This window comes from Leptosomus discolor, chromosome 13, assembly GCF_034619465.1.
Source record: "Leptosomus discolor isolate bLepDis1 chromosome 13, bLepDis1.hap2, whole genome shotgun sequence".
Lineage (NCBI taxonomy): Eukaryota > Metazoa > Chordata > Aves > Leptosomiformes > Leptosomidae > Leptosomus > Leptosomus discolor.
Window position 1 is genome coordinate 21,821,002 of NC_141403.1, and position 27,917 is coordinate 21,848,918.

General features: G+C 41.4%; 1 protein-coding gene across 1 annotated transcript in view; it reads left to right on the forward strand.

Annotated features, from left to right (window-relative positions):
- CTDP1 (CTD phosphatase 1) overlaps positions 1-27,917 on the forward strand; it is a 115,375-nt gene that overhangs the window by 39,767 nt on the left and 47,691 nt on the right. Inside the window, exons 9-11 of the mRNA XM_086472530.1 lie at positions 3,242-3,383; positions 5,537-5,767; positions 11,870-12,035. Coding sequence (XP_086328656.1) covers positions 3,242-3,383; positions 5,537-5,767; positions 11,870-12,035 — 539 coding nt within the window. The remainder of the gene's footprint in view (positions 1-3,241; positions 3,384-5,536; positions 5,768-11,869; positions 12,036-27,917) is intronic.

Genomic DNA, 27,917 nt, shown 5'->3' on the forward strand with positions numbered 1-27,917 from the left:
GCTGTATGCTCACTCGTGAAATCACGTGCTATTGTATGTTGTGTGCAGTCAGCTCCAGAGTTATGTGCAGGACAGTATTGCTAATCGCGTCTGATACTTGGTTTGATATCAAATACCAGGCACAAGTTCCTGAACTTCCACTGGACTTCTTGCTTTTGTTGCTTTTTTCCTCTGAAAATACTGGGTTTGTGAATCTGATTTCAGCATCCTCTTTGTAACAACTGTCTTCTTACCTCTTTGTTCTTATGTTGTCATTGCTTTTCTCCTTTATTCTCAAAAGAAAGTGTTTTCCAAGCCAAGTCTTTTGCTTCATTTTTTTTTTTTTAAATAATCCCCCCCCCCCCCCCTCTCCCTCGATCTCTTAATCTGATTCCCCTTCAGAATATCTGCTTTCTTTCCTCTGGAACATGCTCTGTGCATAAATTAGATAGAGCTTTATACTTACCTGTAGAAATACCTGTAGTTAGAAACAATTTCTGCTCCTGTATTCTGTTGGGTTTGGAGGAAGAAATGTAGGGAAACTGAAGCTTTCAGCACTTTGGTAAAGGACAATGATCTTCTGCCCTTTCTGTTTGTTTAGTCTTTCGAATTTACAGGAGTCTAGAAATTGAACTCTCTAACTAGTTAGGTCAATCCTCAAGTGCATTTCAGTTGATCTGTCTACCCCAGTAGATTGTAGTTCAGGTTGTACACAGGCCTTTATGTATCCGCTATTAACTGTTTCCTCTTCAAACGATGTGGAGAAGTATGGGTACTTCAAGACTTTAATCTTAATTGAAACAAAGTCATGTTGTTAAATGACAGTCATGCAGATAAAACTCCCAGGAACTACGTTGAAACCATCAAATTAATTTACTGTTCTTGCTTCCTTGTCAGAATTGTACTGATTTTCTTTTTTTTTTTTTTTTTTTTCCCCCTGAAGGCATGTAGAATCACAGAATGGTTTGGGCTGGAAGGGATCTTCAAGACCATTTAATTCCAACCCCCTGCCGTGGGCAGGGACACCTCTCACCAGAGCAGGTTGCTCCCAGCCCCATCCAGCCTGGCCTTGAGCACTGCCAGGGAGGGGGCAGCCACGGCTGCTCTGGGCAGCCTGTGCCTGTGCCTCACCACCCTCACAAGGAAGAATTTCTTCCCAATCTCTCATCTCAATCTCCCCCCTTTCAGTTTGAAACCGTTACCCCTCGCCCCATCACTACCCCCCTGATCCAGAGTCCCTCCCCACCTCTCCTGCAGCCCCTTTCAGCACTGAAGGCCGCTCCAAGGTCCCCCTGGAGCCTTCTCTTCTCCAGGCTGAACACCCCCAACTCTCCCAGCCTGTCCTCACAGGGAGCTGCTCCAGCCCCTCAGCATCTTTGTGGCCTCCTCTGGACCCGCTCGAGCAGGTCCGTGTCTGTCTTGTGCTGGTGCCCCCAGAGCTGGACGCAGCCCTGCAGGGGGGTCTGACCAGAGCAGAGCAGAGGGGCAGGATCCCCTCCCTCGCCCTGCTGCCCACGCTGCTCTGGATGCAGCCCAGGAGGCCATTGGCTTTCTGGGCTGCCAGCGCACGTTGCTGGGTCATGTTCAGTCTTTCACCCCCCAGCACCCCAAGCCCTTCTCCCCGGGGCTGCTCTGGACCCACCCATCGCCCAGCCTGTGTCCTAACCCAGGGGCAGGACCTGTATGAAGAAGATGTGTGTGAAAATAGACAAGGGCTCTGCAATTCTAATTTCAAATGTTTGTTGTTTTTTTAAAAGTGAAAACTTTACTTAGCTTTGGGGGTGGGGTGGTGGTTGGTTTTAGTTAACAGGGTAAACTAGACTAGAGTATTGTGTTTCTGTATAAGCATCTGCAGGAAGAAACCCCAGGTTCTTTGTGCAGAATTGATGGGCTTCAACTGGAGAGGGTAGTGGTTGAAGTGTATATTCTTCACCCTGAGCTCTGCGAGCTCTGCTCTTAACCTAGAGGAGGGGGCTAAGTTGTTAATTGAACTCCTGCCTTTAGTTCTTGATGGTCTCCTTTCATTCTGCATTTCTAAACAAGAAATATAGTGCAATATTAAGTGTATTTAAATGCCTTTGCACCAAGATGGAGTATGGAAAAATTACTGCGTTTCATAAGCATTTTAAATAATGTATAAATAAGATTAAATGCTATAAATTATAGGCATATAACGAAAGGGAAGAGTATTGGCTTCAGCTGTGAGACAGACTGTCAGATTGATGAGAGTTCCTTTATCACAGTCCAGCTACACCGGTATTTGTGCAATGTAAAAGTACCATGTGTAAGTGTCAAACATAGATATATCAGGTCAGAATCCTTGGGATTTTATCTATTGTGTATATATTTAATGACTTATTGGCAGATTATACAATGTTGTGTTGTCTCCCAGCATTCAGTCCATCCATAGATACCTCTGATAAATGCTGTGAAACAGGTGCCATGATTGGTAAAATTGTGTTTCTTCTATTTGACTGGAAAAATTATTCTTTAAACATTTGGACAGTCAGCTGTTTCTGGGAACAGACTATACTTCAAGGTTAACTTCAACCTTTATTTTATGCACTTTCTTTTGTTACTGGTTTTGATGCTTCTTGGCAAAGTTTATAGCAACTTTACTGAGTTTCTCTCTTGCTCTGGCTTCTCCAGAGGGTGGAATTTGAGATCACCTGTTACTTGCGCGCTGCATCGTTGATGGTTTCGTGGTGACTTTGTGCTAGCCTGCCACGTTCAACTTCGTGTTCATTGTTCCCTTTTGGCATGAAATAATCCATTTGTCTGCTTTGCCCTCACTTCTGGCAGACGTTGGTTGAGTGGGTGGCTGGCTACAGGGTAGCATGCTGTGTGTACAGGGGGCTGTGCGTAACAAAGTTGACATGGTAAGTTAATGTTAGACTTTAATGGCGTTGAAGAGTTCCTGCTCCTTGGACTCTGACAAATAGAAAGGAAGGAGGTGAAATGTGAAAGTGCATTTGTATTGTTTGTTCAGTGGAGATGTTGAGGTTTGGATTAATTGTGGTGGACCACTTCCCCAGTGCCAGTGCTTTGGGAAGTTGCAAAGACCTTCTTCATCCAGCTTGAGACTGAGGTTGTTGCATCTTGTTTAGTCTTGCTTTTGTTGGTTGTCATGGTTTTGTTGGGTTGGGGCGGGGCCTTTGGCTTTTGTGTAAAACCGCTCACCAAATGTTCTTAAACCAGTGTGTGCTTAACTGTCTTCTGTGTTTCTGGGAACACTGTACTGTTATATTTGACTTCGTGACAGGCACAGAAAAAGTACGGCAAGCTCAGGACTGCAAGGACCTCCATGTTGTAAACCCTGATTGGCTGTGGAGCTGCCTGGAGCGCTGGGACAAGGTTGAGGAACAGCTCTTTCCCTTGAAGGATGACTACATCAAAACACACAGGTAAGTGGGAACTCGGGGGAGCAGGGGCCAAGAAAATAGGTTATTCGTACAATGATGCTAACTTGTTAACGGAGCTATAAAATTGCTTCCTGTCAAATTCAGAATGGTGTGCAGTGCTTACAGATTTTATGAGAACACTCCATTTTTGTCTATTTTCTGTGCTGCTTAAGCTGAATACTGTTAAGGGACTGAGAGGCAGTTCAGCAACTAGCAGAATCAGGAGAAACCTCTGGTACCAGTGGTTTCTTTAGCAGTGGTTGTTCTTAACCATTTTCAGCTGGAGCAGTTGACCTGGTCAGGGTCGTGCTACCAAGGCACAGGATCACTCACGCTGCCAAATGAAGAAAGAAATGTACACAGTCCCACAACTTGAAAAATTGGTAAAATGTGGCATTTTTTTCTGAGACTTGATAGTGAGGAGGAAGGGAAAACCAGAAAAATACAGCAGAAAATTCGAAGAGGGGTTGGAAGGCATCAAGACAGAAGCAAAAACTGGAAAAAAGGAGGTCGTGAGAGCAGGTTTGGGGGTGATAAGAAAAAGTGTTGAAAGGGAAAGGGTTAAAAGCAATCAATACATGATGATGACAGCAAATAGAAGGGACAGACAAAAATTTTATTAACACAGAGAAAGTATTAAACTGATCCTGGTGTAATTGACTGAGTAGGCTAGAAATTTGCCTTCTGCTTAGAAGAGGCTAGCTCTTTGAAGGCAGAGTGTGTGTGTGTGTGTGTGTAACATTTTGGACGCTCCAAAGATACCCCAAGTAAAAATGTCTGGAAATGAGGTCACTTACCAGGTGGGAGACTAGGTAGAAACTCGGGATCCTTAAAACTTAGGAAGAGGTGTAGCCTACTTATGGCTTGACTAGAATACTTTCTTTTTAAAAAGTGCTATCAGATTTTTTTTTTAATCAGACTTTGGAATATTTGATTTGTCTGAGGCCTGACACTGCCAAGTTCTCAGTAGAAATCTGGAGAGTGACTTGTAAGCATCATTTTTTGATGTCTAGATGAGTGTAAGTCTACCTATCTGAGTTTACTCTTCTATTTTATTGAAACATGATGATAATTTTTCCTACTTCTGTTTCAAATGCGATATACCTTACCTCCTCCCCCAAACTGCAGTCAGTAAGAGATCTATCTTAATGCAAATACTTTTTCTTTATAAACCCATCATGTGCAACATCTTTGGAAAAGATTTTCTCCTTAATGAAGCCACTTGAAATAGCGATTACTGGCCCAAAGCACTGAGAGTTCATACCTCCCCTAGTTCCTGAGAAAATACTTGCCTATAAAATGAGCTCCAGAAAACACCAAAAGCAAAAGAAAAAAGCAAAAGCTTAATAGCAAAAAAGAATAAGTAAACTTGGAATTGGTTGACCTTAAGTATTGATGCTACTAGACTGCTTCAGAAACATCCATAAACCATGTGGTAAAAACTCCAGATTTGTGGCAGTTCTAATATTTGTTACGGTAGTTTAATTGTTTTTTCTATGGCGTCGGTTTCATGGTGGGTAACATGCTCTTTCATTTGATCATTATTTTTTTAATGTTTTAGTTTGCTTCCCTTTTTTGTGGCACTTCATCATAGTTGGGATAGTATAATCACATAATGGCGATTCCTGCAGACCGATCCGAGTGTTTCTGCTGACACTTCTAAAATTATGTTTTGAAATGCAGCAGGGTGTTTCTAGGCAGCTTAGTATTTTAACAAATCAGTAGGAATGACTTGCAAATTAATACCCTGTGTTTATTTTCTGTGAGTCAATTTAGAGAGCAAATACGAAGATCTGATACAATAGCCTGCTTTTCTCTTCGTTGCAAATACGCAGATTATCGTGCGACTCTGGTCATGGAGTTGTTACTCTCTGGAAGCAATTACAGCAGCTTTCTATGTTAAGACAGTTTTTAAGGCACATTTAATAATTTTTTAATAATGTAAATATGACATTATCTGTGTCTGTGTTTTTCTGTTTTAAATTCAGTGAGACTTTAATGGGGGTGGAGGAGAATAAATATTTCTTCAGAAATCTTCCAAACTCTGTTTTTTCCCCACTTTCTCATTTAGAAGTAAAGAATGCTCCTTTTGTCCCTTCTGGTTAGGTAGCTCATTTAAACTGCTAAAGCAATTTTTTCTGAACTTCATCCAACAGAGAGAATAGCCCTGCTGCGTTTCCCGATACACACAGCCCGTTTCAGACAGCTCTGTTTCACCCAACGCCCATCCATCCAAAGTCTCAACCTGGTCCTGAAGTTCGACTTTATGATCCAAACACTGGAAAGCTGATCAGGAAAGGTGCTCAGGCCTCTGGCCAGTCGCTGTACCTCCAGTCTCCAGCTCCTCCCATCACCTTACCAGTCCACGGCGAACACTCGTCCTTCAGGTACCTAAAGCATAGCTAAGAGTCACTTCAACTATTTTCAGATGCTGTAGTAAATCTTACTCTTGTTATCTTTGCATTTGATCACAATTGTCATCTTTGCTTTAGTTACTTTGTTTGCGTTCTAAAAAGCCAAGGAAAGGAGTGGAAGTGAATAGTCCGTGGAGGTGAAATCAGGATGCTAGAATTCCAGATGCTTTTTGTGCCTCGCCTAAATGCAACTGGAAACCTCAGAACAAATAAATGCAGTGTGTGGTTTGTGCACCTTTAAAGAACGTTAGAATCACTCGTCTCTGAAGTGAGGCAGCCTAGTGGTTTTTGACAAGTCTTCGAAAGCTGGATTGTTTTGTTGTCTGCAAAATATATCTGGTAGCATTTGGCTTCTGTTTATAAAATATTCCTCTTCACCCAATTCCTTCAGATGGGACGTCAGCCTTCTGTTTTGTTTTGAGGAGTATCAGAAGTGGTGGAAGAGGGGTGCAGCTAACTTGAGTGTGATTAAATAAGACCGTATGACTGACTGCTGGTTAGTAATCCTTAGATCACTAAATGCAGACACTAAAGCAGCGGCAGGAGAGGCAGACTGCTGCTTCAGGTACAAAGGCTAACGTCTGGGCTCTGTCACAACTCGTGGATTTGGTTTAGCTGTGACAACACTTGGCTCTTAAGGATGCATGAAATACCTGAAATCTATCCCTAAGTATCAGTGTAAAAGATCTAACTTTCTGGAATGCCAGCAAGTGTAGCAAGGCTTGTTGGCCCCAGTGGTAAAGAAGCATCCAGCTGAAGGCGAAGCTTCTCTCTTTGTAAAATGTGATCAGAATTCCTTTGCACAATGGGATCAGAGTATAGCCGTTGTTACAAAGCAATTCAGCTTTTCAGACAACTGTAAAAATACAAAGCACAATTATAAATCCACACACTTTCCTACCATTCTTCTCCCTCCCCTGCCACTTTTGCGGTGTATAACTTGTAAAGATTTTGTATATTAGAGTAGGTTGTTACATTTCCACTCTGTCTTCCTGTTGCTGAACTGTTTCAACCTCTGCTTTCTTTTTAGTTGTTATCTTTTTATAGGCTTTTTCTTCTTTCAGCTTCCTTGTTTCTGTCAGCACAGGTTTTTTGAATCTCTTGTTTGTGAAGACATCTTGTCTTCTGTTCCTTTATGACTGTATCTTTTTAAAGTCTGTATTTTACTTTACTGTGATATATTAAATGAAGAGGAAAAGCTTTAAATAATCAAGACACAGCGTGTGTCCAGAGAGGACCTGAAAAGCTTTTGGTTTTGCTTGTCGGTTATTGTGGAAAGGAATTTCTCTAGACATAGAGCTGGGAAGGTTGTGTGTGTCTATAATTGTCATGACACTTCTAAGATGCTTCAATATGATGATTTAGGTTGATATTAATACATCATTTAGTGCTTTGGAAAGAATAGGTTTTGATGTATGTTCTGCCTTTGTCGACAACTTAATGAAGAGTTTTTTTCCACAACTAAGCCTATTTTTCTTTAATGCAGAGGTGCTTCTTCATTTGACCATCTTATGGAAAAGGAGAGAAATGTACTCTGGCTCTCCTCTTAGTAGTTTCTCTGAGCCCTAGACAGGTTTGGGGGGTGGAGCGAGGCTGTCTCCTTTCTACTCCCTTATTTCATTTCACTTAAGTGTTTTTTGACTGTCAGTACTCAGGGATGAGGTGATCTAATTTAAGAAAGTGATTCCAATTACTCAGTGCTGCAACTTCATAACTAAGCAGCTGTAAGAAAAAAGATTAGCATAAGGTATGTGCTGGGAAACAATATTTTCTTCATCATTTCCTGTTGAATTGGTTCTAGGGGTAAAAGTAGTGACCTGTAAACCCTGATCTCCTAATTGGGACTTGCCTGTATTCCTCAGAGGGCTTCTGCTGTCTTCAGTTAAGATGGTGAAGAGTGTCTTGGTAAAGTTAGGAGGAAAGCAATGCAGTGATCAAATACTGCTTTAAGTACTTTTACTTCCATTTACATGCATTTAATACAAAGTACGGTGCAGGCAGGGCATGAAGGCTGTAAGGAAGTAACGAAAAGCCAAACAGGAACATCTTTGCTATGTTTTGACTGAGCAAGGGCTGAGGCAGAAGTACAGTGTGGTCACCTTGCTTTGTCTTAATGCATCCATCAATGATAGCTTTTCAAAACAGCTTCACATCCAATTTAAAAAATGGTGTGATACTACTTGGCTTTAGAGAAAATTACCGTAGTGCAGCAGTTTCTTGGTAGAGGGCAGTTGTGTCCCGATAGACTTCATGTGCTTGTCGGTTCACCTTGTACAGAAAGGTGAGAGCATTTGTAACTAAGCAGAGTTAAAGCTGTTCACACTCACAGCTGCTCCTGTGGTGGGTGGATATAGTCAAAGCCTCCAGTAATCTGCTTTGATAGTTTCTAAAAAAACTTTGTCTAATTCTGAATTTCAGAAAGGAGGCAACAAAATTGTGCTGCTGTGAGAGGAAACCCTTGGGGAGCTGGTAGCTGCACGTGGCGTAGCAGTGGTACTTGGTCTCTTACTGTAAGAACAGACTTGTTGTGCTTGGAAGATAACCTCTGAAAGGGCCTTCGAGCCACCTGAGTACTGGGTCGGTTCTTGCTCTTTTATTTTGGGTTCAACTTTTTTAGTTTATTTCTGAGATTCAGCTTGAAACATAACGTGAAATAGGGTATGATTAGTTTAAATATCTACACGCACATTACGATGAAACTGTCACCAGTGAATCAGTTAACCTGGTCAATGTTCCGTGCGACAGGCAACGTCTTGCTACTGTGCTCGGCTCTGAGAGACCTGAACACCTGCTTTTTGTCATGGCTGCTGCGGCTGGAGCAGAAGGGTGGCAAAGAGGTGGTGGCTGTGCTGGCAGGGAAGGGAATGTGGTGCTGCTGGGTGGCTGCTGGCACCCGGCAGGAGCTCTCCTCTGCCTGGGAACAGGAAGGATCCCTCCTTAAAAATAACCTGCGTGTCAGGGCTTTGACACTCCGTCTATCTCAACAATTTGCATCTTCTTATGGAAACAGTGTTCTGCAAACATTACAGTCAACACTGAAGTTGTAACAGAAGGGTAATGTAGTGTAGTCCAAAAAAGGGCAAATGCTAATGACATCCTGGACTTGAATAAAGAAAATATAATATTGCAGGTCAAGTTCTAGTGAGTGCTAATAATACACAGGCAGATGAGGTAAGGCTTAAAATATTCATATAACTTGCATGTTATTAAAAATGGCACTCTAGTTTTATGTAAGGCCAAGACGCACCAAATGTTTGTTCTGAAGGGGTGTCAAGGAGATGTTGGTGGCTTAAGCAATTCTTTAAGACTTGCATAAATTCATTTCACTTACAAAATTTCTGTCTTAATTTACATGCTCATTGTTACGATTTTTCCGATCTAATATCAATCTTGTTATGACAGCAAAAATACGAAGTACCAGATTGAAATGAAAAGAATTTAAATATTTTTAACATTTTCATTCTGATAATGCTATTTTAGCTTTTGCCCCAGTGCTGTATCAGTGAAAGTGTTTTAAGGTGCTTTTGGTACTTCCACAAACGTTGAACTTGACCCGCACGTGCGTGTCCTGGTGCCTGTGAGACTGGCAAGCGCCAGCCAATCTGTACAGGGTTGAATATCGTGGTGTTTTTGAAGAAGTACTCATGAATCCTACCTGATTAGAAATAAATGTAAATTTGTGCTTTTGTATGTCTTTATATTTTAATCAACCTAACAAGCAGCTGAAAATGTAAAGCCTGAAAAATGTCTTTGATAAAATAAAAATGTTTCTTACAAACCTTAAAGAAGTCTTTGTTTTATATTGCTTTTTGGAATGCTTTGGGGAGAAGTCCCAGTGTTTCTTACCTAGTAGCAGTTGGAAAATACTGGAAAAAACCAAATCTGACAGAATTCTTTAGAAGTTAATACCATTATTTTACAATTAATATTTGTCTATAATAGTGTGGTCAAAGATGATCTCACATTTTATCCTGCAAAAGGAGGAATTCTCGCTGTCGTCAGTATGATAATGTGTTCTTAAAAATCGTATACTAGATTGATTTCTAGTCTGAGAAAACGTGCTTGGCTGCCTGCTATATATAACTTGTGTGTAATTCTTGACATGGTCATGGGTTTTTTTATACAGTTATGTAAGAAGCTTATACCTTTTGTTTTGTCATTCTACCGAGAATGTAAACAGCATCACCACCTTTCTCTTCATTAGGGTACCCATTAAAAAGGCATGGAAATCATAATTTAAAAGATTCTTTTGGAAAATACAGTGGAATGCTGGGGTTTTTCCTCTTTTACCTATGAAAATTGTCTGAGAGCAGCTTAGTAGCAAACAAAAACTGTGTGGTCTTGTAAAAAAGAAAATATTTGGGGGGTGGGGGGCAACACCAAACTGTTGAGCTGTGATGAAAAACTCTAACAGAAAACCAGTTTGGTTAGTTCGTTTACCCAACATCCAAATAATTGTTTTGGCTTCACAGGAAGTTCACCTGTTCGGAGGTGACAGACTGCGAAGGGGCGCGTTTCTGCTGTGTTGCTGAGGGGTGCTGAGCTGATGGGGGCCTTCTGCAGCAGATAGGGCGGGTCTGGGCAGTGCAGCAATGGCTTGGCGCTCTTCCCCCGCCACCCCCAATTCAAAAAATGAATTTGATCTCCTGCACCTATCCATGGGATCTGAAAGGAGAGAGAAATGGTTTTTAGGAAACATGAGCCCTCAATGAGCTCTGTCGACAGCTTTGTGTCGCTTTTGGATTTCATACGTTCTGGGATGGAAGTACTGATGTAGGAAAAAAATCTTGATTTTTAGGTAATTTTCTTAAGAAGCTGTGAGTCTTATGAGAGAAGAAATGATTTTGTACAACCTTACCTATGCCTGGATTTACCTAATTTCATGGTGGGTTTTTTGGCTGTGGCTGCTGGTCTAAAGCTGTTTCTTGAAAATCCAGGCTTGACAAGAAGCACCCGTCCCTTTCCCAATTGCTACCACCCTCAGAGACAGCCTGATGGCAACTCACCTGGTACTTACAACGTGGAACAGCTTGTGATTTCAAATGCAGTCACTTTTAGACTGGCTTGTGGTGATCATTCTACACACACACGCAATCTTAAGGCTAACGTAAATAATTTGTGACCCGTGAGCTTTATGGCCTGAGATCTTTGAGTAGGATTCTTGGTGGTGCTGAGCTGCTGTAATGTGTTCCAGGAGGTTCGTGTGACAGCCCCATATTTGTAGTTAAGCTGTATGGTGTAGTAGTCTTGGCTTCTACAAGTCTGTAGTAGTCAAGTAATCTTCACAGAAAAAGAAGTTACCCGAGAAAGGTAGAAGTCTCCTGCTGCTGTTCTAGATGTAGTCTGTCTTTTTATTGTTATTATAAATGAATTCATGTGAAGTTATGATTATTTTACCTGTTTTATGAACACTTTGACATTCCTTTTTGTATCTGCGTGTTCTGATTAAATACAGTAACTAACAAGGTAATAAAATCCAGTCTAAGAGAAAATGCTACCGTGTTTGAATACACTAGCCACAAAGAAATATGGTCTGGTTTGCATCTCATCCAGGCATAGCATCTGAGAAATGTCTGAAGGTAGAGGCTGCAGTAATGAGCTTTCTACTTGCAAATCTCTTGTCTGTAAGGTTGAGAAATAGGTATACTTCAAGACTCAAGAATACAAGCATAACATAGATTAGTGAAAAATATTTTAGAATGTAGAATTGTTTCCTGAATGGAAAATGTGCCAAGTGACGGATGAACTCCACTGGAGCAGAAACCTCTAAGTATTTTAAGGGCAATGCATCTGTTGCTACTGAAGCTCTTTGCTTCAAGAAAGGTTTGATGGTTACAAGAACAAGCTGAAGGCAGGAGAGCGACTGCCTTGTCAAAGGTAGAATAAGAAAATAAGCCGTCAGACTGAAAATAGCCATCATTGGGAGACTTGATCTTTCTTCTGTTGGTGAACACAGAACCCTGTTGAGCAAAGTCATAGATACTCAGGAGTCATAAATTGTTTGTGGGATTTTATTTCTAGACATGCTGTAAATCAAGTAAATCTTTCTTACGTGGGACCCCTGAAATTTTTCAGAGTTGTTCAGCCACATCAGCAGCAGATGTTTGAAGAAGACGACCTACCAGCAGGTGAAAATGAAGAGCAGCCCGGTCCATCTAAGCGGAAACGCCAGCCAAGTATGTCTGAGACAATGCCCCTGTACACCCTATGTAAAGAGGATTTAGAGAGTATGGATAAAGAGGTGAGCTTAACTAATTCTGACAGGTTTCTAACATAACGGTTGTTAGTTATGCCTAACAGTTTAACTCCTGTTAAATTGTGCATGTATGTGAACTGACCTGGTGTGCCACTACAGGGACTTCAAATAAGAGTCACAGCAGACTAAGGAGTACAGTTGAGGCTGAAATGTGGTTGTGTTCTGCAAAGCAAGCTGGACTTAAGGAATGGAAGTGCTCTCGGGTGTAAGTAGGCCTCTAGAGCAGAACTTCATTTAAGTATAGTTCTGTCATGTGAAGCAGGTTGTCACATCTGCTGTGTGTTTAGCTTTCCCAGGTGTCACTTTAAACTTTTTCTTTAAAGTAAATCTGCAATTAATCTGGACAAAATCAGTGGTGGGGTGGGACAACAGAGGTCTGTGGATGTGAAAGGCACAGGCTGTTGAGATCGGAGAGCCGAAGGGGAGTGTGGGGCCTCATTAGCCGTAGACATGTAGTTCTGGTGCTGTTAAATCCTAACTGTCGTGGTGCTGCAGGTGAGCGGAGCTTTTTGTTACAGTGAACTGTGCTTTTTTCATACCAAATCACATTATTTGAAATTCATTGTGAACCTCTAGCAACTACTTATTTTTCACTTATCCTTGTGTGGGCACTTTTTCCAAACGAGCCACCATCTTACATAATATTAGATGATACATAGGGGACAAAATGCCTGTCATTGCACACTGTGTTTTCATGAATTCGTTACACTGTGTGTGACTTTACTATAAAACCTAGTGACCCTGGAGCTTGAATTCATCTGTAATAAAAGTGTGAGAAGGAAACTGCATATTTCACCAGGGAAAGAGAGAGTTTATATATGCAGCATGGCATAATTTTGAGATGGGCCATTGCTAGAGATATCCTGGAGGAACCTTGAACTGGTGTTCTAGGGAAAGGTCCGATAACCTGCACCTACTGTGATGATCTAGTTTGAGTTTCAGATGAGTGCAAGCTTTTAACTTTACCCAGTAACTCTCAAAGTTGAAAACTTTTGATTTCTTTTGCTTTTTGTTACAGAGTATTTTGCCCATTTGATCTCAGACTTCCATGAGAAATAGTATTTCTTGTCATGATGCCAGTCCCTGAATCGATCTGTCTCTTCCTTCTGTGTTGTCAGTGGTACTTGAAGCAAATTGTTATTATGGGTTGTTTTTTATGACTTTGTGTACTACCATTTTTCTAATCATGTGGCTTCTGGAAAACATTAATGAATTGCTGTTGCAATGCGTGCACTGATCCAAAAGAAAGCGTGCATGTTTTCCAGAATTACTGCATGAAATATTTATTGTTCAGTTTTTAAAGATACTATTTAGGGGCCTTGTTAAAAATCTGAGTCGTCTGGCACTGTGCATTTTGTGATTGATTGCTCTGTATGCCGCTGCGGTTAGACCAAGGAAATTAAAGTTTTTCTACCTATCCTACAAATATAAACATCTTAAATTGCAATTATTTGGTTTTAAATTATGCTTCTATTTAAGCTGCATACTTTGTTTGGAAACTAGGCTACATGAACTTCAGAACAAATGAAGCCCAAATTCCAATGGATTTTTCTCATAGTTGATTTAGCTTTGGTTCCAGGAGTATGACTTGAGCTTATAGTTACTGACAAAAGGTTTCCCTTCCACCAGTCTCTGCTCTCACCCTGTCTTTATTAAATGTACATTTCTCTCGTTCTCAGACAGCTGAACCAGTAGAAAATCCTCACTTGGGTTTTTTGAGGAGAGGAGGGGGGTATGTGTTGGGTTTTTTTGGAGGGGAAGGGGTGTGGGAGTTGCTGGTGTTCCAGCTCCCCGACATGGTTTGATCAAGGATCAAACATCAGCACTGAAGCATGGAGAAGGGGACACACAGGATGTATTTTGGGGAGGTTGAACTGGACATGCCAGTGGCAGCAGGTTGTCATTTCCTGGGAGCTGGCTGTAGAGACGGCCAAGGGAGACTAACCTTTGTGGACCAGCCTTGGGACTGCTAGCATAACCTTGGTAAAGATAATGTGCCCATGTACAAGAAATGTAAGTAATAAAAGAGGATTTTATGGCATTGTGTGGGAGTACACTTGGGAAATGGGAGGACGTGTGGTAACGTCCGTACAACACAAAAGTTTAGTGAAGCATTCACAGGGCATTCTGCTGTCAGGAACATTATCCAATAAAGTGAAAATAAGCTTAATAAGCACTGCCAGATGGTGCTCAGTTCACTCTGGTAGCACTGTGACAAGTTCCACAGAAAGGCATTTGCCCACATCTCCTTCTTTATCAAAACGTTAAAGATTAAGAACCTTTCTGCAGTCACATCAGGAAGAGGCATGACATTTCTGCTTTCTTGCCACAAAAATGCTTCTGGGTCACTTGTATCTGTTCTAGTGGGTTCACTTGTACCTGTTCTAGTGGCCACGCCAGCCACAAGATCTACAGCTGATTGCAGACTACCTTGGTGGAGCGAGGGAGTCTGTTTCAGTGAAGTCTTGCTCCACAGCTACAAGTGCTCAGACTGTGGGGTTAGGAGTTACGTGGTCCAAGAAGAGTAAAAGCAAGTTACAGTGTGACTTTGCAGCATAAGCCAACCCAAGTCTCAGCTGCTGTGTTCCTGCCCGTGAGCCGCTGTTGATAATCGTGGGACCATATGGCAGGCCAGTTCGTGGAGCTGGTTTGGTGTGAAAAAGTCACTTTCCAGGTTCATCTTCATCATTACCAGCTCCCTGAAGTAACTCGCCATTGCTGCTGCATGAGTGCTAGTGCCAGGAGCAGGCAGAAGGTGCGAAGAGCTGAGGACGAGCAGCAAAGGCAGAACTGCAGCCCTCTAGCTTTAAAACTGCATCTTCAATATTTCTTCTGAATTCCCTGGCAAATTCAGATAAGGATTTTTGCTAGATCAAAAGGAGTCTTTTAGCTTTAAGCACTGGGAATTTTTCAATGAAACGAAACAGGAAAGGCAAGCATTTATATATACTGTTTCTGTGGACATAATGAGCAATAAATAACTCCTTTCTGCTTAACATTGACAGGAAATCTCGCTTTTTCTTTGCTAAAATCTCTGAAAAGGCCACACAGCCCCTAGCAGTGCAGTATTTGCATGCAGTTACAAGAATCAAGATGGAAGCCAATAAAGATAATTTAGTTATGATTCATTCCCAAATGAAATCCCTTTCCATCCTTAACCTATTTAAACATGTTTGTCGCTTTTCCTAGTAAAAAAGCAGTATCAGTTCCAATATGCCTTGAGGAGGAGCTGCCATGGATAGAAATCTCTCTCAAAATTTGATCTTACATGGATTTTTATCTGCTCTTATGATTGTAGCTGTAGTTGTGCTATGGACAGCACAGAAGTCAAAGGAAATGAGTAGCATCCCAGCTATTGGTCTGCAGTTTAAGGTCACTTAGCCTTTTGTATCTTTTTCAGTGCCAAAGATCTGGGAGACCAGATCCAATGGTAGCTTCTTTTCCCTCTGACATGAGGGACTGTTTGAACTTTAGGAAAGTGCAAGAACAAGAGTGTTCAGTGTAATAAGATCGCCATCCAAAGGGCAACTGCCAAACCAGAGTAAGTGTGTAAGGAATAAATCCATACTTGGGAAATACACAGCCTGCTAATGCTGCTGAGAGAATATCTCCCCCCTTTCTTTTCTGTGCTAGTGAGGGACAGATGCTTTGCAACTGGCTGCTGCTGTTTGTCTCTGCTATGGGGTGGTAAAGGGAAACAGAATGAAGTGCTGCCAGTTAAATTAGCTTGTTTATAGTAATTTTTAAAGCCTGGATAAATTTTTATTTCTAAATAACTTATTTGAGATATAAGCTGCAAAAGATTAAACTAAAAATGCCTTTTACATCAGATTGTATCTAGTATGCTGTAATCTTCATGGTATGCTGCTGGTTTCACTAAAGGGCAAGGATTGAAAACCAACTTTAAGGAGGTTTCCAAACAATTAAATGCTGTCAATAATAACAAACTAGAAATCCCTCTTGTCTGTACTACCTGTTCCAGGATGACTTTTGTTTTCTCAAAGCAGATAGTCTCACTAACAGGGAAGGTACCTTTCCTTTCCTTGACTGTTGGGAAGTAGCTGTTGCAGAAGCCTGTCCTGCAGGCTGGGCTGTCTGCAGCCCTTCGTCCCCCGTCGGGGGCAGGGACCTGCTGCCCCAAGGTACAGGGCTGCTCACTGCGTGCTTTCGGTGCGAGTGTGGCCTCGGCCTCCTTCCCCTCGGCTGGGTGGGAGCTGCTGACCTGCCGCTCGCTATGATGTTGTGCAGCTCTGCTGTAGCTTACTGACAAAAACCAGAAAGGGGAATCCAGGCTTCCAATGACTCTCCTCACTTCCAGAAATAAGATTTATTTGCTAAAGCAAGTTGCGCAAAAGAAGGTAATGGCCTACAAATCATGTGAAGACATACGTGTGTCTTTCCAGTCGTAATTGATTAACTAAGTACAGAGTGAGGTGTAGTTCTCCTTCCCAGAGGTTACTTGTGGATCATCTTTGAGTGTATTTCTTCAGAAGTCATTGAGATCCAGCAATAGGTACTTGTCTCTGGTGCTGTCACACTTGCAGGACCAGTCTTGGGCAGATACCCAGTACGGGCTTCACTGATGGGAAGTCCAGAAAGGAATGTCCAGTAAGGCAGAAAGATTTCAGTTAGATGTAATAAGTTCAGTAAGGCAGAAAGATTTCTGGTTACGTTTTGCAGTGCCTTCTCATCCAAGATGGTCTGAGATTACTAGTGTCCTGGAATAGCTGCGCACATGTAGTCTACTAGTTGTATGATCCTTATGCCTTTGTCCTTGTTACCGTGTTTGTGTCAGGGTGTTTGAGAGCAGCATCTGTATTTTGTCAAGTGTCATCATCTCTGCCATCTAAGGTAAAGTATTTTGCTGGTTTAAATTCCTCTCAGTTTGGGACTGGGAAGAGAGGTAGTGAATCTGATACCAGTTGGACCTCCAGCTTTCCCATCTCTCACTTCAGTTAGTGGAGCTGCAGAGATTCCTGCCATCTGGCTGGATCCGTACATAGCAGCTGCAAAGTGACCGCATTGCAAAGGTATGTTCTGTGCATCAGAGCATTTCAGTGTACAGATTTTTCTTTAGTGGGAATTGCCTAATGCATCAAAATGGTTCTGTTGGTTTGTTACATATTCTGCACATTCTTTTCCTTTTAATGAAGTTGGAATTTGTGCCGTATATAAAGACTGAAACTACAACATTTTGCTCTTACATAAGGCCATTTTGTCACTCTGCATTTTTCTTTCATCTAAGATTATTTATCCCTTAATTTCTCTTGTTTTTTAAGTTGGTGACTATGCCATGCAGTGAACTAAGAGGCAGTGTTTTTCATCTTCAGTTTAATGAAAGCTGTTATCTCAGCAAGTGGTTAGCCTCTTGATTAGTTTAAAAGTACTAATTTAAGTGGAGGATGCGGTCTCTAGTGCAAGATAACTGCCTGGGGCTCACTTGTACACTGCATTGCACATTGACCGTTCTTTGTATGTCCATGACTACATTTCTCTTACGGAACTTCTTCTGTGACACCTTAACATGTAGTGTGCCATAACTTGTACAGCTGCTAAACTTAGTTAACAGTCTCTTCTTAGCAATGGTAGCCTTTTTTTGAAGTTGAAAGAATGAGCCTGTGTGTGCGCTTGCTGCTGTCAGTGATGGTCATCCAGGCCCCTTGGCCCTGGCCAGCCACGAGGGCTGCTTTACAGGTGTTAGACTGCTGCTGCTCAAACTGAGCGGTTTTTAAAAAAAAAGGTTGAGGTAAGTGTTGGTGAAAGCATACACCTGGAGAAGTATCAAAGGTGAATGTGCTGCTCTTCATCAAAATCTTAGGAGTCAGTATGAGGCTGTATGGAGACCGTTTGCCAAGACACCCTGTGGCACGAGCAGCCCCGAGGACACCCGGACCGGCTGGCCTAGGCCCCGCGTGCACCTCGGTGCTTCCCGCTGCTGCCTTGGGGTCTCCCCTCCGGCCCTCTGGTCACCTCCCTCTGCACGCCAGCTCCCATGTCCCTCTCCCACACAGAAGGGTGGGAAGCTGGAAAAGCTGGGAAAACTCCAGTTCACCAGCCCCATCAGGTTTCCTTTTCCAGTGCAGAAAAGCCCCCATCAGCCAGCGGCTTCACCCCGCACGGCTAACCGTGTCCTTGCGCCCTGTCCCTCGGAGACTGGTTCTCTGGCGAGAGACAGCGAGGCTGTGGTGCTGGCTTGTCCCCACGGAGCGCTTGCTGTGCTGTGGTGGCTGGCTGACGCACCAAGAAGTGGTACTTTGGTTTGTAATAAATGTAGCTTAAAGCTGTTGTAAAACAAGGAAACTATTTTTACTGCTCTACCTTGTTTAAGTTTTTTCACATTCACCAGTCTCTAACAGGGTTAAATAACACAGAAGTAATTGAACGTTAAAATAGTATAATGTTAAAGCAATGATTTCACCCATATCTCATCTGATTAGTAAAGAAAACTGAATGAAGTTGTCCAGTACTATTTTTAGTAGTTTGGCAATGAGAGTCGACAGTGTAGAATTAAGATCTCAGGACAGGGGGATGGAGAGAGGAAAGACGAGCACTTAGAGGAAATTAGGTGTCAGTTGGTTGCTTCTGCCTTTCTTTATGTTTTGCTTTCAAGAATTCATTTCCCACTGAAAAATGAAAACAACTCCAAAAGGTAGCAATGACTTTCTGTTTATTTGTAATTACAGAAGGTGTAAACATATTAAAAAAACCCAAACCAGTATTGGTCATGTGTAAGTTGTACATGAATCATCCTGACCAGAAACATTGACGCTCTTAACTGTTATTCAGCTGGTTGAAAGAACACTGAAACAAACGGTGTGGGTAAGGCTGGAGAGATTGGAGTGGATTATCAACCTGGGAAGCAGATACTTTCCTTTTTTTTTTTTTTAAGCCTGATACTTATCTGCAAATTGCATAGAGCTGGTTATCTGCTATTTTTTGTTTATTAAGAGAGCATCATGGTCCAAGCTTGCCCTAGCAGCTTTAAGTGTTTGAAAATAAGCTTTTTTATGTAATACCACATTTTACAAGACAACTGATTGCCAGAATAGGAAAAGGTTTTTTATCTAATTTGATATTATCTCAAGTAGGCAATCAATTTTGGACTGCTTCTGTTTTTTTTACACAGATTGCTTAGAAAACATTATTTAAGCGCAGTTTCTGGTGTACTGGGTTGTCTTGTTTTCATTTTAGATTTATTTTTATGAATTTATATGGCATGAGGGAATATGGGAAACATAGTGGAACCTTTTGGCATTCAGATAGCACACGGTATAAATATTTGCGTTTTGTAGATAAAAATGGAAACTACCTATGCATGTAAGGATTAGCTTGATGGCACTCATGACAAGTTGTTAAATGAAAGGTACTATTACTATATAGAGTCTTGTGCAAAATGATCAGTCAAATTCTTGGCTGGTCAGGCTAGTGTACGGAGAAAATAAAAGAAAACATGTGATTCAGACTGATTCACTCTTATTATGCCCGGATATTTTAACAGGTAATTTAATCATGAGGTAAGTACAAATGGTCGTTCTACAGTAGATGTTATTAATGGGCTGCCCCAAATGGACATCAACTAAAGAAGCAGCCGTGCTTACTTCAGAGCTGACCTCTTTCTGAGGAATCTGATAAAATAGTAGTATTAAGATTGACTGCCTGAGTTTTGACTGGATTTCCCTGTTTATTCTATTGCAAATCCAGCAAAATCGATTTGATTTACTTGTCAAATGATGCTTCTGCCATTGTACATATTCTTCATACTTTTCTGCTGCATTAACAGTTGATTTGGATCCTCTGCCATTTTTCCAAAGCTCAAAATTGTTTCATCGTAAGGAAACTTGGGTTTTTAGAAAAGTAACTTCTTTTTACATGTTGCTATCACTCTGCTAAGCATGGAGTAAAAATTACTGTGCAAATAAGATTAAATCTAAGCTCTGTGTGTTTGTTCTGCAGATAGGAACTACTTCTTTGACTTTTAAAGTATGACTGGTTATATAGCAAATGCATTATTCTGATGTTATTCCATATGAAATAGAAAGTAGATCTCTAAAGCTTCCACCTCTAGAATGTATGTACAAGGTGTTCAGAAAGTGAAGGTTGGCTATTCTATAGGGAAGAAGGCTTTTTCATCTCTTCTGTTTGGTTTTTCTACCAACACAGATAGTACACCATGTACCTGCAGCCTTCTCTGCTTGGCCTCAGTAAAGAGAAGCCGTAAACCTTTTTCAGCTGTTTGCTTGCTCACTGAAAATGGGGCAGAATGTCTTTAAATAGAGTTCAATAACCTCATTTTAACATATATGTCTGCCTCCATATGCTAAATCAGATGCAGGTAGGCTGTCAACACTAATTGGCCACAGTTAAAAAGGAGTTGTCTGAGCCATGTTAAGTGATTTGCAAGCTGATCCCTAAGATAATTCTGAGCAGCTGCGTATAGGGCCTGATTGAGCCTCATTAGAAGTCTGACGTTTTACATTTAATTTGAGCTGATACTCTACAGGAGTGATGATATTTAAAAGTGTCTGATCCAGTCCTGGTCTGTCTGAACTGTTTCTTCATCACTTTGTTTGTTAGTTTTATCAAGAGAATCTTTACAAACCCTTGTGGAATGCTGGTCTGCTAACAGACTTAATTTGTTCCTGGAATTCTGGGGCTATAAAAATGCGGGTCCATTATGGTGTCATAAAGGCCAGGTTATTTCTAAATGCAGCGTTGAATGTCAGTTTGTACCATTACTCTTTAATCAGCTTGATTAAAGTCCTTGATCAGTTACTGTAAGGTGACTTATTTTTAATTGAAGTTATGCGTAATTGCAATTACTCACTTCTAAGACATCTTTGAGAGAAAATGTCTTCCCTTTGCTTTGGTAGTCTTTGTTCTTGTCAGGCAGCAGCTTCAGAGAGCACTGAATATAGCTGCTCAGCTCTGCCTCTGTGATAGTCCTGCAGCTGCAAGTGTTCTGGCTGCTGTGTCAGCATCGCTACAAATATTTCCATTCCATGTACGACTCTTAACGGGAGATTAGGAAAAGTTGCAGAACTAGAGCCCCCTACTGATGTAAAATTTCCCTGCTGCAGGGCAGTCACAAAATGAATTATTACCCAAAGGGCCATGCTGCTACAACTTCACATCTACAGTAGTGGTATTAGTGTTAGGTTTTGAGCGAACATCATCGTTACTCTATATTGTTACAGGTTTTGTGTATGAGCTTGCACTTTCTCTTTGCCAGGTATCAGGGGTCACAGTCAGCTGTAGACAATATTCTGTGTCGCTCCTCATAGCAAATACGATGATACTGCTTTCTCAAAGATGAACACAGACAGCTGCCTATCTCAGATATTTTAGTGCTCGAGCATCAAACATGCTTCATCACAGAGGTATTGAGGACTGGATATAGCTGGCATGCCATGACACAGAGATCATATCAGAACTTACATAGCCTTCATCACCTTCATATCGAGCTCCTTGTACAAACTGACCACTCTTCAGCTGCTGGGCTTATCTTTCAGTATGGTTTGGATTGGGTTTTTTCTTTTTTCCTTAACTCCGTGCCTAATTCTGGCTATTGAGTGGGCTAGGTGTGCAGCACACCTCCCCGTGCAGAGTGCTCGTATCTTCAAGCTGTGTGCTTGGCTGTACAGGGGCTGTTGGCACTTCAGCAGAAACCATTTCAAAACTGACCTGTCTTCACTGTCATAAGTGTCTTGGTTTGAAAGACAGGAGTCTGGGAGCCTCCCTTGAAATGGAAAGTGCAACCCCCTTCCCTCCAAATTATAATAATTTTGAAATTAAGGGGCCTTCAGGCAAAGATATGGGGAAGAGGAATAACAGTTCTTTACTAATATATATATCTCTATATAAAACAAGGCAGAAAACAACCCCCTGGTTTCCACTGGCAGAGTCAGGAATACAACCTGACACCCTGTTAGGGGGGCAGTAGCAGTCCGATAAGATGCTGGCTGCAGTCCTCCTGAAGCGATGGATGTAGTTCTGTGGAAGCAGCGATCAGGTAAAAGAGTCTGGTCTTCCTCCGAAGGTCCAGTGGTAGGGAGGTAGCTCTTGTCCTCTGGAACTCCAGTGGGGGGAAAAAACTCCTCCGGGAATCCAGTAGCAGAAGGCTGCTAGGCTGTTGGAGATCTCAGGTTTTATTTGGCATGGACTGCTTGGCTCCTCCCCCCGGGCGGAGCATCTCACCATGGGATGGGGAGTCGCAAGGCAGTTCCTTGATGGGCCATGAACAGGAGATAGTCCAGAGGGGGGAGGCAGGGAGCACCGCCCCGCCTGGTCTCAACAGCTCCTGAAGATGGTGATAGAATACTTTTTGGGCACATCTTACACTGTAACCTAGGACAGTAAGTAAAGCCAATTCAGAAATAGTTTTCTCCAGTGCTCATTGTTTGAGGTGGCTATGTTAGCGTGAACACATTGATAAATATCTCTTGGCCCTTGTGGTAATGAGACCAAGCTAATCAGGCTTCCTGTGACAGGGAAGCTCACTGACACCCAGGCTGTGCTTCAGGAAGCCAGCTGATGTCTGGCAATGCTGATGCTAAACTTAGGCTCGAATTAGTAAATCGTGACAGATCCAGGCTGGCTCTGTAGCTAGCTTGGGTCAGGATGGGTTTACTAGCTTGTTCGTAGTATGTGTGAGTAGATCTATACTGAACACAGCATACCTGTGTTTATATAGCAGTGGTTTTGAGCTAGTAAGCCCTACTGTATCCCAATTGCTCTACACAGCAGTAGTTTAGGTTCCTTTGCAGCTGTGATACCTGCAAAAAGCCTGCACTTGCAGATAACTGAAAGCAGTTTTTTGTCTCTCTTGTTCTCGCCTTAGTATTTTCAATTTCACTTGATAGGCTATGACTTCTAAGTAGCTTTATGTGATGCTGAACAAGAAGTTCAGGAGTTCAGCCTTTGAAATGGAAAAAGACTTCCTTTTCTCTGAAATATGTATTATGAATATTTATTCAGTCTCTCTAAGTGAAAGATATGCTTTCAGTAAAACCTAGCACTGTGCTAACAGAGTTGTTAAAAACGTCTGGTAACAAGGACTCGTTGTGACAAAGCTTTGAAAAGTTGAGATGCAAAAAAATAGGGAGTTTGTGTGCATGTTGTGTATACCAGAAACTCTTTGTTTATACTTGAATATGTCTTCTTTCTAGGGTGAGGATTGCTTGGGTTCCCACATCTATTGGAGCAAAGTCCATAGTTGCGACTGTTACTCTACAAAGGCAATTTTTTCGGATCGCCACACTGTTCAATAACAGACTGCATGTTTGGTTGCAGCCTTTCAGAAGTTTGGTGTTTGTCTCCAAGCTGAAGCACATTAGAGCCTGAAATGTAATCTAAATAATCTGTAATTCAGGTTGAAGTGTTTGGAAATCAGTTCAAATCAAGCTCCCTCCCACTCTTGGGTGTCTTATTTTAATGGGATAACCAAATGGGTTAAGCCGTAAGTGCTTCTCAGAAGTCTTCAAGGATAATGTGCAAAGTGTAATTGCAGGTTGGCTACAGCATTCACTAATGTCTTTGGGGACAACTTGAAAGAGAATATGACAATTAGTATCCTGGTACTTTTTTCATAAAAGCTGAGATTTTCTCTGTATTAATGCAGATAGCGAGTGTATGGAGAGAACTATCCTATTATCTTTTTAAAACCGGTTGGACAGACAAGCTAGATTAGAGGAGGAAAGCTGCCTCTGTGTCCAGAAACATGGTATTAACTGGGCCAGAGTGGGAGTGAGTTTTAGCTGTAGATTACACTTCATCTTAGTCTTTGTTATCTAGGAATCCCATTGCTTTTTAGGTTTGGGCAGTCGATAGGCTATCCTCTGCAAGGTGCTCGTGAAGGTAGACACCATCACAGCTGTGTTCAGCGTCTGTGGATTTTTTTCTTTTTTGTTTTGTGCTTTTAAGTGGAAGTTCATGAGAACAGATGCTGTCGAGGGCACTTCAACATATTTGATGATCAAAAAATTTTTGTAAAATGAAGCTTATGTCTAAAGAAAACTTGTTCTGAGGGAATGATTGGAAGCAATACAAGTAGGCTAAATATTTTTTCATGCTAAGTGATTTGTACCCAAATTTCTGGGGTGTTTTTTATAAAATAGTATAAAATGAGCTTAGGAGCTCAGAAATTTTACAATCCCTTGGTACTAACGTACTGACACGCTGCTGCCCTCAGCACTTCATTAGCATCTTGCTACAGCTATCTCCCCTTGACAGTGAAATGTGTCAGAAAAGATCACTCGGAGCCTAGGCACTGTGCCCTCTCAAATCGTCGTGTGTCATTTTTAATAGTATGTTAAGATTTCTAAATGAATAGGTCAGTGGTATTTTGTGATGGTATTTAAACACCTTTTGCAATTGTTCTTTCATTAGCAAATTAAATCAATTTCTGTTTAAAAAAATAATCTTGATCACTAGGCTGTTAGTGCATGTCTCTTGCTAAATCTCTAGGACTAAGAAGAAAGTTATGACTACTTGTGGCAAAACTGTGCCTTGGTTAATAGCCAGACTGACAGCTCTTAGGAGAGACTTGCAAAATTGTGAAACAAAGCTGCTTCTTGCTGCGTATCAGCAAAATATACTTTGTTTAAAGTAGAAAGGATGGCTTTGAGAACAAAAAGTATCGTGATACTGTCTTTTAAAACAAGGGTGAGCAGTGCTACCATGAACTGTTACAACTTTCTGTCCTGTTGCTATAAAGGCTGACAAGGTGTGAGCTGTGCTGATACTGAAATCCCTGAAGTGTCCGCCTGTGTTACCTTTTTTTGTTCAACAGGCATGGATACTTCTAGTCTTTACCAGGCCTTTTTGTGGTTTAGGAAAAGTTTACATTTATGTTGGCCTTTGTTCGTTTTGCATACCTGAAAGATAATTTCTATGGATTAAAGGTCACTAAAGGTCTATTTGAATAAGGATTTTCTCCTTGCTCCTTTCTTTTCCCTTTCTGCATTTGTGTACCTTAGTGTTCTATTTGTATAGCATCCACAGACTCTCTAGGCTTTCCAGTCTCTGGATATTTGGATAGTGCTCATGTCTACAAGAAGAGTGTAACAGAATGAGTACGACAGACTATTATCTGTGGATTCACCTGCTAGCTCATCCCTTTAAGGTGAAGGTTTGCCTCAGGTGAAATCAGGACACTTTGTAAAGCGTGGCGCTTAAACTTGAGCACGCAGCTGGAGTTTCTGTTCCATTGCAGGTTTTCTGGTTTTGTTTTTTTCAAGATTTGCAAGTATGGAAAAACTGGGAAGATTGCCAAGTGGCACCAATTTTACTGTCCAGAAAAGAATAGAAGAAAATCTGCTGATAGTGCCAGTAAAGCCACAATAGTAGCGGATGGTTCGGTCCATCACTTCATGAAATGCTTATTGGCCACCAAAGAGCATCTGATAATACTTTGAACATAACTTTTCCAAGTCATCGGTCTGTTTTCTGTGGCAGACTTCCACTGTTCAGGCTGTGGCTACACATTCAACAGAGGCACTTCCCCCAAGTCTGTTCACAGCGGTTTGTTCCTGCTGTCACATACGGTTATGACGTGGGTGTTTGTGTGGACATAAAATGAAGGGGGACAGGGAGCTGGTGGAGCTAAGCAATAACCCAGCTTACAAAGGTAGTTGGAGGTAATTAAGCTCTTGCTGTTACTGGGGTGTTGCTTATCGAGCAATGAGGCAGTTTTGTGGCATGCAGACCAGCCTAGCAGCAGGGTGCTGACAGCGGCAACCCTCCGTCCTGCTTGCTGCTGCTCGTCTTGCAAGACCAGGAAACCCTGCGGTTAAATTTCAGCCAACCACCTCTTTGCTGAAGGTGCACTCACTCATGTTTCTGCTTGATGCTTGCTAGTGTTATGGGGAAAAAACTTTGGATAAACCTGACTAAATTCCTCTTCCCTTTTTGGTGCTCATTTTTTGTCTGTCATTTCAATGTTCTTATCCTGGTGCTCTGAGAAAAAGCAAGTTAGAATTTTTGAATTTGTAAAACTAAAGCCAAACTCCAGCACACTGCTTTCTCTTAATTTTTTTTAAAAAGACTTGATATTTTTATTTCCATTGTCATTGAAGTATCAGCTCCTCAGAAATCAGAAATGAGTGTTTTAAGTTTAATGGCTGATGGTTTTAATACTGCACGGCTTTTTCTTAGTACAAACTTCTGCTTAGTCCTCCCCAAGATCCAAACTAGTGTTTTTCCTTAAAAGGTCCTTACAAACCCATAGCAACTCCTTTAATGATGGTGATGAGAGTTCAGTAGCTGTCAACAGCAGTGTAAGAGTTTAGAGAAGACAGAGGCAGGGACAGGAGGCCACTGACACAATTGCAACACGGTTACTTCGTGTATAAGGAAAAATCTTTTCATCTTGAGGGTGATCAACTGTGGAACAGATTTCCCAGAGGGATTGTGGATCTCCATGTTTGGAGATACTCCAAACTCCCCTCGACAAAGCCCTGAGTAACCAGCTACAACTGGACCAGCTTCAGGCAGTGCGCTGGAGCAGGTGACCTTCAGAAGTCTCTTCCAACTCAAATTATTCTGTGATTGCAGGTGTTTACAGATGAACCAACTCGGATATCCTGTAAGGTGTTTGTTTTAAACAGGTCGAGTAAGTGAAACAGAAAAAGCAAGATTAATATTCTGCTTAATGGAAATGCTGAACACTCAAACGGTTTCCATTTCCTTCAAGCCTGCAAGTATTGAGCATGTTTACTAGCCAAATCCTTTGATATTCAGCAGGGAAACCAATACTGAAGACTATGCAGTTCGTGACTGAGTGTATAAATGTATAGCCTTTTTTCTGACCAGCTTTGGTTTCACCAACTGTTTCAGCAGAATGCATTTTAATTTAAATTTAGTCATCCAAGACATGAAAGTCAATCTCTAAATGAATTATACGTGAAATAAATCTCATAAAAGCTTTTTTCTAAGGTTTGATAATATTCCTTAAAGTGTTTACAGCGATTCTTTCTAATCTATCCAAGTAGATGTAATAGCACTGCTAGATTTGATGGTCTTACGTGAGGCATGCCTTTATCAAAACCAGGATAGTTCAAAGACAGTTTTCAGTGTATGGAGATTTAAATAGAGGAAAATTTAATTTTTTTTATTTTTTTTAAATCATAGAATGGTTTGGGTTGGAAGGGACCTTAAAGACCATCCAGTCCCACCCCCTGCCATGGGCAGGGACACCTCCCACCAGAGCAGGTTGCTCCCAGCCCCATCCAGCCTGGCCTTGAGCCCTGCCAGGGAGGGGGCAACAAAACTGGTGACTAGTGAACAAGACTAGTTTTTCTTACATTTCTGATTTTACTCATTCACCAGCTGCTCAGATGAGCCAGATGAGTGGTAACTGCAACAGAGAACAGTAAAATCTGAATTTGAAGTGTTTGAGGCAAAGGGGTGTTGAAGCACGTGCACAGATGCATTCTGTGACTCTAAAAATCAAGTCAGAAATTTGAAAGCAGAAAATGCTGTAGTGCCAAAGAAAGAAATAGATGACATGGAACATCAAAGGTAAGTTCTTCTGAGATTACTTGGAAGAAATGGCTGTGAGTTATATCACAGATTCTCCCTTAAATTTCATGTAATGAGGGACGACTTAACCTACTTCAGACCGTTTACCCTTCCAGTGACATCTTTGCAGAAGAAAATGTTTTGTTACAGAGAGACTTAAATTCATCCCAGACAGCTTAATACATAATAATCATTATAATGATAATATAATATAATAATAATATTAAGATATTAATACGTGTTGTAGGAAAGTCTAATTGTTCACATGCATTATGTCATAATATCACCTCTTAAAGTGTGTTAAAAACTTGCTGGCTTTTTTGAGGATGTGGGTGGTAATGGCTTTCTCCT